Source organism: Acanthopagrus latus, chromosome 9, assembly GCF_904848185.1.
Source record: "Acanthopagrus latus isolate v.2019 chromosome 9, fAcaLat1.1, whole genome shotgun sequence".
Taxonomy (NCBI): domain Eukaryota; kingdom Metazoa; phylum Chordata; class Actinopteri; order Spariformes; family Sparidae; genus Acanthopagrus; species Acanthopagrus latus.
In genome coordinates, this window is record NC_051047.1 from 14,125,130 (window position 1) to 14,142,422 (window position 17,293).

The 17,293-nt window shown below is 43.6% G+C and overlaps 2 protein-coding genes across 6 annotated transcripts; both read right to left on the minus strand.

Moving 5' to 3' along the window:
- Positions 1-221: 221 nt before the first annotated feature.
- Positions 222-10,591, minus strand: LOC119025722 (INO80 complex subunit D). 3 transcript variants are annotated; one of them, XM_037109610.1, is made up of 10 exons: positions 10,479-10,591; positions 8,056-8,302; positions 7,131-7,942; positions 6,923-7,022; positions 6,267-6,491; positions 5,939-6,048; positions 5,621-5,754; positions 5,021-5,244; positions 4,690-4,844; positions 222-3,736 (listed from the first exon to the last, which is right to left on the minus strand). In XM_037109610.1, exons 2-10 carry the CDS (start codon positions 8,271-8,273, stop codon positions 2,718-2,720), a joined length of 2,997 nt encoding a protein of 998 aa, XP_036965505.1. In that variant the 5' UTR covers positions 8,274-8,302; positions 10,479-10,591; the 3' UTR covers positions 222-2,717. The 3 variants fall into 3 exon arrangements, with proteins under 3 accessions (XP_036965505.1, XP_036965503.1, XP_036965504.1); XM_037109608.1 differs by lacking the exon at positions 10,479-10,591 and adding an exon at positions 10,000-10,438; XM_037109609.1 differs by lacking the exon at positions 10,479-10,591 and adding an exon at positions 8,792-9,973.
- A 131-nt stretch (positions 10,592-10,722) lies between these two features.
- LOC119025725 (NADH-ubiquinone oxidoreductase 75 kDa subunit, mitochondrial-like) lies at positions 10,723-17,291 on the minus strand. 3 transcript variants are annotated; one of them, XM_037109617.1, is made up of 19 exons: positions 17,177-17,291; positions 16,377-16,456; positions 15,803-15,903; positions 15,611-15,718; positions 15,408-15,484; positions 15,130-15,211; positions 14,874-15,004; positions 14,604-14,789; positions 14,376-14,510; positions 14,162-14,276; positions 13,893-14,038; positions 13,654-13,782; positions 13,414-13,543; positions 13,159-13,319; positions 12,905-13,059; positions 12,491-12,666; positions 12,271-12,405; positions 12,079-12,151; positions 10,723-11,243 (listed from the first exon to the last, which is right to left on the minus strand). In XM_037109617.1, exons 2-19 carry the CDS (start codon positions 16,453-16,455, stop codon positions 11,152-11,154), a joined length of 2,211 nt encoding a protein of 736 aa, XP_036965512.1. In that variant the 5' UTR covers position 16,456; positions 17,177-17,291; the 3' UTR covers positions 10,723-11,151. The 3 variants fall into 3 exon arrangements, with proteins under 3 accessions (XP_036965512.1, XP_036965510.1, XP_036965511.1); XM_037109615.1 differs by lacking the exon at positions 17,177-17,291 and adding an exon at positions 16,849-17,093; XM_037109616.1 differs by lacking the exon at positions 17,177-17,291 and adding an exon at positions 16,787-17,093.
- Positions 17,292-17,293: the final 2 nt, after the last annotated feature.

The following is a 17,293-nucleotide window of genomic DNA, read 5'->3' on the forward strand; positions in this document are numbered from 1 at the left end:
ATATTTTTTTCTGATTATTTGGATACTTGAATTTACTACTTTACTTGGAGTTCATTCTGGTGAGATTTTGTCACTTTTTTAAAATCCAGTTTTAGGAATTGTATAAATATATTTTTAAAGAGGGGAAATCGAACCGAACAGACTCGGACAAGAGGGTAGATTAAAATATTCCAGTCCTGTAACGTTAAATGTTGAGTGGCGTTTACACTGGAGTCAGCAAATACCTCACAGCAAGTTTTATTTATACATCCAAAAACAAAGATCAAATTTCTCACACTATATACAGATATTACATACAGTGTTTGTACACATATTACATAATTTGTACACAAGAAAAATATACATAAAAATGTAAACCTTTGTATACAAAAAATACCTTAGACAAATTAAACAAGGACCAATAACAAAAGGTGACTAGATTAGCTCATCCTATCTTTAAAAACAGTAATACAGTACATTCAATGAGTATAGGAATTTGTCAGCCATTTCTGAATTCAAGCAGTTAAATGTGCCTACGAGCCCTGTTCATTTTGTTCTATGTGGTTTTTTGGGGAGAGCAAACTGGTGCAGTGGCTAATCTCATGCTATGGGGGGATACAGCAGTAATGCCTTGCAAGCATTTTCTTCAACCGACCTGATTTTTTTTTTGTTGTCTTTTTTCAAAAACTTTTCGGGACATTTTTGTTTATGACTTTTCGTGATGACGCTGCAGTCAACGAGAAGCCCAGTCGTCTCTGGTGGCGCTACAGGTTTTTTTTTTGTTTTGTTTTTTTTTACACTCTTATTCTCTTTGGAAGGGATAGAGACAGAACTGGGCCTTCTCACAGCTGGAAATGTCGGGGTCTGGTTCAGACTCAGAGCTGGTAATGATGACAGCTGTTCATTTAATGAGCGTCCGAGCAAGAAAAAAGAAAGGCAAGACAGATACGGGACACGTGAAACACAACGGGCCTCATCCACTCCTGTGCAAATCCATGTTAAAAAAGAAAAAAAAAAAAAACAACTTTGTTTTTCTCCACCAAATGAAATGCCAATGCATATATTCCGGTTTCATACTGCCAAGAATCAAGCCAGTGACCATAATCTAATATCGATATTATAATACTCTCACACAAAAAGGTTGCTGCCCCATGCAATCTCTTCCTGGAGTTTAATAGCTATCAAAAGTATTCTCCATCAGGATATTTGTTAAAAACATAATGACAGCGTACACAGCATACAAACATTGATCCCTCCGATTTTCAAAGAGAACTCACGACCATTTTGATAGCCATTAAAAAACAAAGAGACTCTTTCTACAAGACACAGGTTCCACTGAATACATTGCAAATAACAATTTCAATCCATTGCTACTCAATAATTCACCAACAAACCCCAAGATAGAGACTGCTACTCTATATACCTAATACTCAACAATGTCTGACAGATCTGTCTAATATAATATCTATCGAAAGCCATGGTTGTACTGCTGTATGTTAGCAGACAGGAGGTGGAGCTCTTCTTCTAAAATTCATAATTTATACCATTTAATTCACGGCCTTGCGCCTTCTCGGGGCGAGCCTGGCCCTGACGCATTATAGTACGTTTTCTTGGGAGTCCTGAAACTGAACTTTTTTTTAAGTCATGTATGCCATCAAAGACCATTGTCTATGTGGAGCAGAGAGCACCTTTGAGAGTAGACACTTAAAGTCCCTGGATTACGCCGCCATCGCCCCAACCATTAACACTGAAACTCTTTTATGCGCCTTTAGAAAATTCCACTCAGTGTGACCCGAGAGAATAGGTTAGGCTGACCTGATCGCTTGGTCTCTATAGGCTCTAGCTCTGAGTGCTGTAAAATAAGAAAAGTTTACACACCTATAGAGGCCAAAAGTATATTCCTGTCGAGTGAAGCTACGTGTGATGAGACCAATAAAATACCTTACGATGCTAGAGTTATGTTAATGTGTTTATTGCTTTAAGAAACTATATTTACCTTCAAGTGTCTACTAGGCCACTCAGAGTCCCACAACCAATGGTGAGGTCAGAGATTTTGACGTCTGAGCAAACCAATAAATGAGCACATATACAGTATACACAATATAAAAACAGCTGTTTTAAAAGTATTTTGGTAAATTCATATGACTGTGAAATCTGTAAGATTCTATATCATAACAGTTAAATAGCTTGAAATATAATGGGTCACAAATATCACAACCTGTACTCTTATTTTTCAGAAGGGTGACACAAGCAGTGTATGAAACAGGTGAGGAAAATTAGAAAAATAATGCGATGGCCATCTGAGCGAGGCAGGGTACAGTTGATCATTTGGAGACAGGACTTGAACTGGCAAATCAAACAAAGCGACCACTGATTGAGGCTTCTACATCGATGGGTTCTGAGCACTGCACATAATCTCTGCTAAAGGTCCTTCCGCCAATTTTCACCCGTTTATTTCATCACGAGATCTGACTGTTGCGCCACTGCTGACGAAACCACAAGGCATCGAACGAGTGGACTCGCACTGACTTAGGATCCCGGGGGACCGTCGACGAAAGTAGAAAAAAAAAATCGCTAGGAAAGGTAGGGTGTGCAAATTCATTATCAAATAGTGCACGATTACCAAATTGCACGCTTGTAGCAGATGAAGAGGGGTGGTCGATCGTTAGCCAGCCGACTGGGTTCTAAGTGACTGCGAGTCCACGGACCGTCACGCAGCCGCTGCTGGCCGCCTGCTCTCACTTACTCTGCGCGAAGGGTGGTGTGGCGCTGTTGGCACTTGCAGCGGTGGCACTAACAATTGAAAAGCCAGCGGGGGGCGCTGTGGAGCTGTGGCTGGGCTGCACATCTTTCGGGATTCCGCTGTGGGAGGCCAATTGATGGCCAAAGGCCGCGCTGAACTGAGGGAGCTGTTGCTTGGGCTGTGTGGAGGTCAGGAGATCGTGTGAGGCGGACGAGGGGGCCGGGGGTGTTGTTAAACCCGTCAACCCACTCTGAGGCATCGCTGAGAGCGCCGCCATGGGCTGCAGCGTCACAGAGTGGGTGGTGGCCGGAGGAGTGGACAGGGAGGTGGATATGAGATGACTTTCTGACCCTATGAGATTGCCAAACTGCGCGGGGTCTGTGATGGGGAGAGGGAGATTGTTCCATGTGGAGCGCGGGGCTCCTGGTACCCCGCTGAGAGGGACCTCCAGCAGCAGAGGGGGGTCTGTCTGGAAGGAGCTGGTGTGAGGAGAAGATATGTGGTCACTATATGGGGATGGCACGTGCTCACTGCTGTAGTGGCTGCCTTGGGGAGATGACGTGGGGGCGTCCGACTTGGCCAGGACGTGAGATGTGTGTGTCCGGGAAAACGTTCGCTCCGTTATGGAGGTCTGTGTGAGCAGGGAGGTGGTGGCGGGTGCTGCTGTAGAAGAAGATGAGCTCAGGTTGGAACACGACGTCGGGGGCTGGCTGGCGGGCTGAGATGGTGGCGATGGGGGAAAGTGGCCCCCAGTGGACTGCAGTAGATTGTCCTCCAGCTCGAGGCTGGTGAAGTTCTCTGTAGGGATGCGACTGTTGAGCAGGTCCCCCATGCCCCCCGGCTGGACTGGACCGGGGAACACAGTCATGGCCCGGTGGTCCACTGCTTCAGAGGGGGCCAGGTCTCCCATGGAGGTCAGGCACACCAACGAGTCTGGGTAGGATCCCATAGCCTGCAGGGCACGCACCAGCTCCTCAGCCTCCTCCGTGGTGGGCAATAAATCCCCGTTCTTACCTGCGAGCACACATATGAAGAGTTGTCATAATCAAATCACACTGGGATTACTTCTTATACCACTTAAACACTGGACAAAGACACCCGTACCCACCCATCCACCCCTTTGTTGTCAGTGGTTTGCAATTTAGGATCACTTTCATTACCAATTAATTTGCAGATTTAGAAAAACATTGCAGAGTTATGAAAAATATGCTAAACACAATTTTCCAGAGCCAAAAGCAACATCTTCAAAGTGTTTCTTTTTCTAATAGTCCAAAACCCAAAGACTCTTCATTTACTGTCACAAATGACAAAGCACCAAATCCAGACCGTCACCACTTTCAGTCCATCACCATTCAGCTTTGAGAATGAAAGAGAGATTAAAATAAAATAATAATAAAAAGTAACCATTACAACATTTTCATGAGTCTCTGCTCTACTGCGCACATACGACTCCCAAAAAAGATGAGAAAGAAGCAAGATGTCTCACTCCTTGGCTACTTCGATCATCAGTTTCTGAACAAACGATGTGTTTAATTCAGAATGTTATTAAAACTTATTTTTAAAAACAATTTATGAAGTCTAAAAATGTATGGGTAAGACCGCTTCCTGGACTTGAATTAAGTTTATTTAAAGGGTGCAGACATAAAAAAAAAAATACCAGGGAAAAATCCAATATTGAAGTGCTTATAAAAAAGGCATCTTATTTAAAGAGCAAGTGCTTTAAGTTTGTTTTTTTTTTTTTTAGATTGTTTATTCTTAGTGTTTTCTGTATGCAGTCGGATAAGGTATTTGTGCTGCTTTCTACTTTTCCCGACTGGTCTACTAACAGTAGGGACAGGGAGTCAGTCATGTTATTCTAAACAGGTTTACAGACGTTAATAAAACCTGCATACATGTGCTCATTTTGCTGCATGAAAAGTGGTGTTAGTGTGCAGCATAGTGGTGCATAACAAGAGCTGTATGACAACCTTCAAACAAGTCAAAGTCCTGAAGGTCATCAGGTAGTCTGGGTAACACGTCGGAGAAATCCTCCTGGTTTAGCTCAAGGTCATTTGGAATGTCTGCCATTTCATTGGTGATGTCGTCAGGAAGCTCCTCCGCACTCAGGTCTGGAGTTGAGGGGCTGGTGGCAAAAAGATGAGAAAAGAATACTTAGAGAAGAAATACGACATGCTGCTGTATGCTGTGTGGGAGCTGTTGGAAAATGTGTGACACGAGAGTATTCTCCCTGACACTGGATCTGCCTTATGCACACTAAATTTTTAACTCCACGGTGTAGGGGACACAGGTGTAGCGTACCTGATGCTGGCCTGTGAGGGCATCGCTAGGCTCGTCGAAGGCATCCCCAGGTTCCCCTGCGGCAACGCCGGAGGGATGGGTTTCTGAGGCCTCCGCGGCCCTCTCCTCCTCTTCTTCTTGTGTTTTTTGGTGAGCGCCGGTGGTTTGGTCTTTTTACGTGGCTTTCGCTGTTGCTGCTGCTGGTGCTGCACTCGTCGGTTACCATCCCCTCGAAGGAAGTTATCCTGTGGGAATGCAGAGAGATGCATTGCGTCGCTGTAGTGTCAACCCATATAAAATAACCAGAGCAGTCACAATTAACGAAGAGAATACTAAACGAAATGTATTTGGACATCGCTAAGATACGGAGCTGGCTAAATTAGCTTAGCACAAAGCCTGGAAACAAGTTGAAACAGCTAGCCTTGCTCTGTCCAAATGTAACAAAATCCATCCACCTGCACCTGTTTACACTCCTCCTGGTCACCAACATGTCACAACTTGTTAATCAGTGAGCTTACAAATGCTGGTCGGTGGACCGTGTGACCTTTTGGCAGAGACAGGCTCACCTTCTCAACTGTAAAAAAAAAAAAAAAGTACTTTGCCTTTAAATGTTGAACTCACCATTTTTTTGGCATGCTCTTCACAGAGTGGTGTCTGGTGCGTGATGTCAAACACTGGGATGGAGCACTGCTGACCATCTGCAAATTTGGCTGTGCAACTCGCAAAGAGCTGCTGGGAACGATTCAACAGAATGTCTGCAGAGAACAATGAAGGAAAAAAAAACACAATAGAGCAACAGAAAGAGGCCGCGTGACCATCGCGCTCCATCATAATATGGGACTTCGAAAACGTGCCCACAAATTAGAAACAAGAATCACAGCCATTCATCTGCACTTGTAGCGAGCAGCTGTAGCATCAGTGACGTGGTGGAAAGGATACGCTGAAAGCAGTGTTGAGTGAAGGGCAGAGCCCGGTTGTTGCAGGCCTGGCCCTTTGTGCTTCCAGTGCAGGTCCCCGTGTTTGTGTTCTGCTGCCTTGCAGGAGCCACACTGCGGAGACACAGAGACACCGGACTGAACAAACAGACGCGACACTGCACATTTGTTGTGTTGACCACATTTCAAACTAGAAGATGAAGTATGCAAGAATAGAGGAGGAATTTTCTATTTTACAGGTGAGTGATGGGAAGTTCTTGGCTGGTGTGGCGTTCGATCAGACTGTTTTCATATTGGTCCAAAACTGACTGACAACACATTTGTGAGTATACCTTGAAGAGCTTCGAGAGGCACCGCTTAACTCCTGTATCAGCTGCCCGGCGCAGTCGGGGTCGTTACTGGCAGCGTGCAGCAAGGCTTTGCGGAAGGCGTAGCGATATCTCTTTTGGCGGATGCTCGCCCTCTCCTGCCTGCACATGTGCTTGTATTTCTCCTGGAGGTACGAGCAAAGCCTCAGTAGCCGCGACCTCCGCGAGGAACCGCCGTCATCTTCCAACCTGTTCAGGAAACAATTCATAGCATTTATGATGAGAAGCTTGTACATTCTATTTTTCATGAGTATCATTCAAGTGTTTTTAAGCTACTGTACTGATAATTTCCATACTTTAGAAGTATTTATCATCACATCTAAACTGCTACGATAAATGTAATTAAAGACGGAGTTCAGAGAATCCTTCAACAAACACATGACACCAGGATCATTTCATGTAAGATACTGAAAGCTGTGGCTTTCCAAGAGTGAAAGTGAAGTTGAAACTCTAGATTATGCTGAAAAACAATCAAGCCCGCGCTCAAAATCAACCACATTCCTAACCTTACCAAACCGTCTTTAACATGACATTTTACAAACGTTCAAGACTTTCTACAAATCCTGGAGAAGTGCCGGGTCAAATGTTCATGCTGTGGGGTTAGGTGTTAGGATACCGACCCGTTCTGTGGTCTCCAAGAGCTCTGGAAAGGAATAAATGTCTCTGCCTCCTCCTCTTCATCTTCATCATCTTCAGCACTGTCTTCTGACCAGTCCAGTCCTGGAAGACAAGTTGTTGATCAGCTCATCTACTTCTGAATTAGATACATTCGTTTTAAAAACCCACTGAGATTAAAGAGTGGTCGTAAAATTAAAAAAAACTAGGCACCTAAATGTGGAAACAGGTCCCCGTGCTCCCGGTGTCTCTTGGCACAGAGCCGCACCAGATGTTGCAACCTGGCCAGGCAGGTGGCAGAAGGTGAGAAGGCAGCGGGACGCATGACGACCACGTGCCGCTGATTGTTACCGCTGCCGTCCTTGCAACTGGCAGGCAAGTGAGGAGCAGTGAAAGGCGTTTTCCTGTTGAGTGATGGCCCAGAAGGTTGCACGGGACTGGGTGCTGCATTAGCGGGCATCCCTGGAGGCAGAAAGTTGACCGTCTGAGGTGGTGGTGGATTGCATAATAAACCCTGCTGCTGCCCGGGGAATATGAAAGACGTCACGCTCGAGTGCTGGGGCGGCGGAAGAAGACCTGACTGCTGCCTCGGGAGGTGAGCGTTGAGCGGCGAGGAGGGGTGGACATGGGGGACAGGGGAGGGGCTAAAGTGCTCAGGCGGTGGCTGGAAGAGGTCCGTGTCATGGCAGAGTTTCTGGTTGAGCACAAGGCGACTCTGTAGTTTCTTCTTGATGGCGCTGCCCTTCCGAGGAGTGCCCACCTCCTCCCCGTCTGTGTCATCCTCGTAAAAGGCAAAAGGGTCCAGGAGTTCCCCGTCGGGGAGGGGTAACAGGCGTGTACATGGGGGAGACGGCGGAAGTTCATCGAGACCATTGGAAGCTTTCAGAGCTAGTGAGGGCACAGTTATGTTGAGGGCAACGGACTCCAGGTGAGCCCGTGAGCGCATTTCCTCCAAAGCATCATGTTTCTTTTTCCGTTCCTTCTTAGGGATGAAGCCCAGGACCTGCAGGTGGCTGTTACAGTATCTAGAGACAAAAAAACAAACAAACACATCCTCAGCGTACTATGCACATCAGTCAGCAACATCATGGTCTCTACACAGCTTAGCTGAATGTGCCATGTGCAAACAAACACACACCTGCGGTCCTCAGACTTGGGGATGGGGTTGGTACATCGCTGGCTGTTGTACTTGGCCACATATTCACATTGCTTGAACGGGGCTGTCTTATCTTCCAGGACGTGCCGTATGCAGAAAGCATAGCCATTTAGTCTGCGCTGCTTGCACAGCTTTGGGCTGTACGAGCACAACGGCTTATTGTCCACCTCTGAGAAGTGTATGTGTTTGCCTTCATACATCACGTGACTCTTGTCCTTGACAACATCAGCTGATGGGATAAAGTCAGAGAAAACCCATGAATTAGATCAGTGACAGGTCACAGTGAGGAGGTACCCATGCATGTACACACACACAGGTTTGAGAGGCAGGGAAGTGATCGCCTCTGCAGCAGGTGAATCTTCGAAAAGAATAAGTCATCATCATAACTCTGCAATGTAACTTACTGTGTATTTCTTTCTTCTTTTTTTCCAATGACATATTAATACAATATTAATGGCATTTCAAGACTTTGACTTATTTCATTCTTGACTCTGGTTACTAAAACTGCTACATCAGTGTATGCTGTAAATAATAAATAATTATTGTACTAAAATATCTATTTCAGAACTCCATGTTCTGGACAAACGCTGCCTCTGGTTACTGTCATGTTGCTCTTACACTCAATCATTTTCACGTCTCATGGATAAACGAGTGGCACACAGAAAACAGGTCATTTCATTCATCAGTCCATTCAATCATCCATCAAGCTAGCACTTACAAGATCACATGATGGTGGTTAAATAGTATACTGCATGTAAAAAGTTATGAGCTAGAACACACTAGCTACACTAGCTGGGACGTAGACATTACTACAACACTAGTTGAAGACTCAAATAAAAATCTTTTTAAAAAGTCGCCTTTCTCGGTCCGGCACGTACGCTGCCTTTTTTTCATAACAAACACGCAAACAAATATGATGCTACAGGTATATCATAACACTGTAACGATAATTGGAGCGCTAGCTGCCCAGCTTCACTGGGAGCTTAGCTGCTACATTTAACTTTACTGGGGTTAGAAAGTTGCTTTTGAGAGCGCTGCGGTTTTGACAACCGAGGTAAATGCTGGACACACAAGGACTGCTTGGCTAAATGTCATTTACACCAGCCTGCGTTGACGCTAACAACTTTAAGTAAATACGGAGAACAGGACAGGCAAGCAAACTGTGACTAACGTTAGCTAACGCAACTACCACTTGAGTCTGGGGAACTAGCTTAGCTTGTCAGCATTAGCTGGACAGATGAGTAACTTTATTTTGATTTTTTTTACGTATCTACGTGTAATATGCACCTCTTTTCTAACCCACATGACCTATTACTACCCCTCTTCGGGTAGAAATATAGACCATCACCAATGACTAGACACGAAAAGTCAAATTTGCTAGTTAGCTGACAAGCTATCAAAGCTAAAAACACAAATTAGTAGGCGGTAGCTAACCAGGAAACGGAAACATCAGCAAATGGTAACACTATAAAGGTCTACTCTCAGTTCATTTTTATCAAGTAAAGTGCAGGCGTAAACATAACATACGAGCAATAATTGATCGCACTCAATCGTGCTTTTTTGTGTAAATAAACATAACACATTTATGGCCAAATACTTTCAAACAAAGGGTCCACATACAAGGCTTAAGGCCTATCCCCGAAGGCCTCCGTAATAATCGATAAGAATTACAGCCAGTATCGTTACATAATGTGAAATTAGCAGGCTGCGAAACTTAATACGTCTAATAATGTATAATTCCCCATAGGTATTCAAGGCACTGAGATATCTAGTCATATCAGTGGTTATAAAATAAATGAGTCATCAATCAAAGGCCTATTAGCTTCGCCGGCACACCAGGCTCCAGTTGAGCGCTTGGCCGACCGGAGCCTGCGCAAAACGGCAGACTCAGAAATCGCGACCGAGGCTGTAGACGATTTCGCTTACCTTGAATTGGTATGGGCTGTGTAAGGTATTCGCTCCGGATAGACGGCCGAAATGTCTATTAGAATCAGCTAGGCTATTTGTGCATCGATATTCGAGATACGATGGTAACGGCGATCTTCATCGAGCTCGGTATATCTTGAAATAAGGATGCATGTAAATGTAAGCTATACAGACCAAATTACAAGCAGTAGGTAGGCTGCTGAGGATTTTTGTTGGATCCACAGCAGACTCCTCACAGCACCACTACAGGCACTGCGGGGACATGACAACAATCCGTTCAACAACAACAACCTCTCCTACCATATTGGAAATTCAACTTTGTTAAAAGCCCCATAGTGTAAGTGTCATGTAATCTCGTTAGTAAAGAAATCTCAATTTATGTGGAGGACAATGCCGTTGACTTTTTGGTCACATTTACGACATCTGAGGTATGCATTTTGACTGAGGGGTCCAGCAAAGTGTTTCAGTGTAAAATCCACCTGGACCACGCTATCGTCTTCCATATGAATGAGTTACCAGCCCTGCTGCCACACTGTTGCCGGCTGATGATGGACCACGTGCCAGACAGACACCGGAGCTGGAGACTGCAAAAGTTTACTCCCCATCACACCAAAACAGAGGAGTAGCATAAATGTAAACAGAAAATGTAAAGATTATTTTTTTTCTTTTTTAAATAAAACCACAAGTTTGAATAGGGAGGTTTGTAAAGATTCATTAGGCTTCTACAGAAAACTGGTTTATTAAATATCACACAAATGGTTGCATATATAACTCTATATACTTCATATACCTTTAGGAAAATATATTAACACTTTTAATGTTGGTCATTTTACAGGAAGACAAAAAACTAGATTGGAAGGATAGGGATTTTTAAACCTTTGGTCACACCTTAAATGTGAAAACGCAAAGTGTCAGGAGTGCATTTTTGGAAATTTGGTCAATCTAAGCTTACATCTTCAATCTGCACGAAGCACGTACACATATTTCTGCAGGTTAAGTAAGGTATGGTAGCTCCATAATGTGCGCAAATAATGAGGCATCTTCTATAGTAAAACATCTACTATAGCAATACACAGTGCAATATAAATATGTGCAAATAGCAGACTTGTGCGTATTTTTTTTTTCCAAGGACTGGATGGATATCCACTGTGCTTAACATATGGCTGGCTCGTCCACAGCTTGTGCCCCCTCTGTGACAGCTTTCACACACTTCGCCATCGTCTGGGAGGCTCTGCTTATCGGATCTGTGGGTAAAGATTAAGAGCAGATGATGGTGTTGCCACAGCATTATTCCATTTTCAAGGATGAATATGTCAGTCCAAAATACACATAACATGATAATAGCATTTGAGGCTGTATGCTGTTTAATTTTTGTCTTGCAAATTCAGTTAAATTTGTAATTAAAGCAAGAATTTCACAAAATCCAGACTACCAGCTTTTATCTAAGGAGCACCTTCTACAAATTACCTTAAATTCAATTATTGCTACAATTCTGCCATTTTTGTCTATAAAATGTGTCAAGTATGTAAAGCAGGCTTTCAGGAGTGCCATCAAAAGCAGCCAGGCAAAGTAATCCAGATTTTATTTTAATGACTATCAGTGGCTACAATCTATCATGACCTTTACAAATGTCAGCTATATACTGCATTTTTGTCTTTAACCATGACATGATAAAATCAAAATCACTTGCTTGCTTTATCACTACTTAATGTCATGTCATTTTTGATTTCTGGGCAGCTAACTGCACCATCTTTACTTGCATATGAATTTTGCAGATGACACTTAAATGTAATCTGTGGTAATAAAATGTTTTCTGTCCATTGTTTTAATAAAACATTTCCACTCAACAATTGAGGGGTTTGTTTTTTGTGGACTTTTTTGTGGTCTGTAATTAATTTTATTTTACCATTTAGATCCAAAATGAGTCAATACTCAGACTGTTTCAATGAAATGGATGCTGGACACTTATAACACTCTCATGGAAATGTACATTTTCAAATCCTAAGCTGTTTTCTGGAGAATTTTGGTGCAAAAATAACCCTCAGACTAGTTTTAGTGAGAGGAGTACTAACAACCCACCAGTCATATAGAAGTCCTTCACAGTAAGTTGTGGAGGGACTAAAGGTCCAGCAAGGACAGCCTGGTTCACTGCCTGAAAGAGATAGGCCAGATACCACCATCATCACAGAGTATGAAGCATATTGATATAAAGCTTAATTAGTGCCCCTGTGTAATCAGCTAAACACATGCTGGAGTAAGATAACAGCTGACCTTAGAGAGTTCGTTAGCCTGCTTAAAGTAGTTAGCCTCCTCGACATCATCATATCGCACCAGATTAGGGGAAACCTCTGCCAGTCTATCACGCACTTCATCAAGGGTGTCATATGGCAGAGTCACTCCAGCAAGCTTAATTATGGATGGAAAAATACACAGCTTTAAATCTTATTTCTTAATATTCAATATAACACCATTATTACTGATTGTAGTTCACCTCAGAAATGGCTCTGATGATCCTCCAATCCTCCCTAGCCATGCCTGGAGCAGTCACAGCCACTTTGGTCTGCTGGGCACGGCCTTCAGTGTTCACATAGGTGCTACATTTCTCAGTATATGCAGCTCCAGGAAGTATGATATCAGCCATTGGTGCACCAATATCACCATGGTGACCTGGGCAGTTATGGCAAAGAGCATTGAAATTTAGTGCAAAGTAGTTTCACACTTCTAAAACCATTTCACGCCCCCTTGGGTACTGTATGGAAGCATCTGCACTAATTTATTCAGGCTTTCCCTTTTCAACCCATCTATATGTGCAAAAGATTATATGTCAGGAATAGCACTGCCTCCCTCAGATGCCATGCATAAATTAATGTAAATGGGAGGGTTCTGCTGCTGTGAACCAGCTGACCTTGATAAATTATGAAGCTATCCTTTGGGAGGTCTTGGCGAGTAATGCAGCCAGCATCAGCTCCAAGTAGGAACAGAAGTTTGGGCGGGTTCTTTCTGATAGCCTCCACTCCTGGCTTGTACCCAAGATCAAGTGCTGCCACTTGACTGGCAACCCTGAATATGCAGGAAAAACAGCAAACATTACAATAAAAATCCCCCTTAAACACCATCCTGTTACTAAAAGCTTCCCATGTACTTTTCCAAGAGTATGACCTGTGAAGTACGTTGAGAACCTTCCAGGTTTCCTCCACGCCACTGCTGACACGAGCGTTTTGAGCAATGGTTGACACAGCAGCCATTATTGCAGCCCCATCCTCCCTTTGCAGGCAACTGCTTCCAACAACCACAACAGGACGATTCGCTTTAGCCAAGACCTGCGAGAGGAGATAGAGGACATAACCAAGAGGAACAGACATTCATATATCAAGTTCACACTTATTGTATTGCTGAGAGTGTTGACAGTGTTACCAGGGAAAATGGGTGAATCCCTGACGCAATTTCCTGAAGAACCGTGGCAGATTCCCCAAGATGGTCATGTGAGTAACTCAGGTCTACTTCCTTTCCCACAAGAGCCACTTGCAACTCATTGTGAAGCCAGCTGAATAAGAGGTGTGAAGATTAAAGAACAGGCTTTTTTCTATAACATAACTTTACTAGTCTAACATTATTCAACAACCCCAGATACTGTATTTACAGCATTTAACCTACCCTTTTCTGATTCTTGCATTGAAAAGAGGAGCCTCATAGCGTGGGTTTGTGCCAACCAGAAGCAGCAGGTCAGCTTCTTCAATGCCAGCAATCCCAGTGTTAAGGAGATAGTTTGAACGCAGATCAGATCTGAAGAAGCCAATGTTTAAGCAGTTAAAGAAATAACAGTGAACAACCGGTTAACAACAGTGCTAACCGCCTTTATCCCTTCTTCAGTGTTATTCGTTCTATGGTCTTACCCAGCTCCAGCCATTGGGAATGCCTCCTCAGTGCACAGGGTGTCACTATTGAAACGATTCAGCAAATCTTTCAGGGAAATGAGTGCCTCTGCATCCACCAAGCCTCCAACAACAGCAGCAACATCATTTCCTTCCACTCCTTGCAGCTGTCAGATAAAACATATGTATAAGCAGGGTTCAGTGCTGCCTTATGTAGGTCAGACATCCATCCATCCATCTAGCTAGCTAGCTACACTGTTAAAAATTTGTTTCAATCAGAAACTACATACTGCTCCAGCAACTCGAGTCAGAGCATCTTCCCAGGTTGTGGCAACCAACTGCCCAGACTCATTTTTCACCATTGGCTGAGTAAGCCTCTGCCTCTTCAGTCCATCATAAGCAAACCTGTAGGGATGAAAGCAAGGACAAGTTCAGTAATGTTGCAAACATCATACAGAAATCTATGTATATGTAGAAGCAAACTTTGTGTGGCAATAAAAGAACCTGGTTTTGTCTGAAATCCACTCCTCATTAATATCCTCATTGAGACGAGGCAGGATTCTCATCACCTCGCCCCCGCGAGTGCTCACCACAATGTTACTACCTACAGCATCCAGAACATCAATGGTTTCAGTCTTCCTGCAGGACAGTGAAGAGGATGCTTGAGTGTAAAAACAAACCTTTTAAACCTAAAAAAAAAATTTATCAAAATGTAGAGCACAATTAAAAAACCTGGTCTCCCATGGACGAGCAGTGAATGCATATGGTTTTGAGGTCAGGGCCCCCACTGGGCATATGTCAATAACATTCCCTGACAGCTCTGACATGAACATTTTCTCCACATAGGTCCCAATCTGCAGGTCATTGCCTCTGCCAGTGGTGCCCAGGTCCTCCACACCTGCAATCTCACTGGCAAAGCTGTAGCAGCGGAGAAAAAAACACTTACTTTTTAACACTGGAAATTTACACTCAACATACGCTAAGTATTGATCCGACACTCACCGTACACAGCGCGTGCACTGGATACAGCGAGTCATGATGGTTTTGATGAGAGGGCCAATATTCTTGTCCTCAACGGCTCTTTTGCTCTCTGTGAAGCGGCTCCTGTCACTCCCAAACTGCATTGACTGGTCCTGCAAACAAAATTGCATTCAGTCTTATTAGTCAATCTTGAAAAAATAATTCCAAAGAAAACAATGTCTGTCATGCGTACACTTCAAGTCTATGAAAAATACATCTACATAGACATTTTTTTTACCTGAAGATCACATTCTCCACCCTGATCACAGATTGGGCAATCTAATGGGTGGTTAGCCAGCAGGAACTCCATCACACCCTCTCTGTAAACAACAGTTTTGATAAAGATTATTTTAGGTTACTTTCATACAAGGAAATGTTGACTTCGTGGCATTTGTTATGAGAGATGTAGGTCCTTGTGTGGGTCACCTTGGTTTATAATAAGATAAATATTAAACAATATAAATTCTATAATGCAAACATGTAATATCACTGTCTTAGTTTTGAGTATGAGCCTACCTGGCCTTCCTTGTTTTGTCAGAATTGGTTAAAATGTTCCAGCCCTTCATCACTGGCATTGCACAAGCTGCCACTGGCTACAACATGGAAGAAAAATGATCATTATTATTATCTAATCAGGTACAGATGTGTCAACAATTAGTATGAATTTTTCTCAAACCAAAATAGACACAAAAACCTCCCATACCCAATCTAAAACATACCTTAGGAACTTTCTCGATCTCCACAAGACACATGCGACAGTTCCCTGCGACTGACAGGCGCTCATGGTAGCAGAAGCGGGGAATCTGCATTCCTACCTTCTCACATGCCTGTGACAAGATTGAGTCACAGTTTCAAATCTGATGCTAGGAATCAAGCCCTGTGTAGCTGCATGCGCAAGTTTACTGTGTTACCTGCAGCACTGTGGTCCCTGGCTCCACCATGACAGGATTCCCATCCACGAACACCTCCAGGAGGTTAGGGGCAGCTGCTGTTGCTGTAGCTGCGGTGCGAACTTCAAGCACAGACAGAAACCAGCTCAGTGCAGGTCTTATCCTTTTCTTTGCTTTAAATAAATCAAGTAGCTTCTTGGATGAGAGCCGAAACACGTCCAGCTGCCCATGGGATAGCACTTAGAATTATCATGACCTGGATGACTGAGATCTTTTATCAACACTTAAATAAATAAGCAAGACTATTTTTCATAGTTTATAGCACATTATACTACGGTGGTTTCCTGGTATTTCAAAGTAATGAGAAACTACTGCCACTGACTGGAAATGACTATATTGAGCCAGCAACAGCCTGGCACCAAACGTAGAAACTGGCAGTCTGTAATCCTGCCTATAATCCATCAGTGGATCTCAGAGAAAAGAGTTCTGCTTCTTGCGCACAAACAAAACGGGCGTTATGTAGAAATACAACAACAGTATTGTACGTAACGAAGGCAAAACCAATTAACCAGCTGATGAAGTGACAGATTGTTACCATTGTTGGTTGCAGCCGCACCTCCTTTAGAAAGAGCAGCTGGAAAGAGGCTCCGGCTCACAACAGGGAGACGCAACATGCTGGAAGAGAGGCAGAGAGGCAGGATCACGTGTAACTAATATCTAGATCTTCTGGATGACACACTTTTCGAAACTGTCCACAAGGCTGCAAGATGTTCGTGATTTTAAATGGCCCGAGGTCCGCCAAGCTTCCACACGACAATCAAAACAAAAGCAGAAGTCATTTTTAGCTAGCTAGTCAGGAGCAGTCAATGTGCGCTGTGACGTATTTTGAAAATAGAAAGTCGCAAGATACAAACTGACGAGTCTGAATGGGTATAAAGAAAGATGTTATAAAGAGACATGTTCGTATGCCCTGCATAACGTTGGAAATTTGACTTTATAACTTACTTAACGTGATAAACATGAAATGGTGTACCAAGCTAACGTTAGCAAAGATGGATATAAGTTACCGTTAGCCGCCTGGGAGCTCGCGACATTCTTATTTTCGACTGCTACGTCATGATGAATATCTCCTGCCGCTCCAACGGAGAGTTTTCAAACGTTCGACACGTTCAATTTAAAACCACAAACGCAGCACATCCCGCTACAAACAGGCTAACGTCAACGTGACATAACGTCAGTCGAGATGCAGCCGGACAATTTGACCAGTCACATCATTAATAAGGAGACATTCCTAAGGTTTGTTCAGCACACGTGCCCCGACTACACACTGCACACGCCTGATAATGTTAATATCCTATAATAAAATCACGGCGGTGGCCGGTCAGCCTCACTTACCTTATCAGTTTGTCCTAATGAGACTGCCTGCGACGCAGATTGCGCACTGTCCTGTTGTTATTCTGCTGCGTCACGGATTAAGTAATCCTGTAGGACTGTTACCATAATCCCAATGGA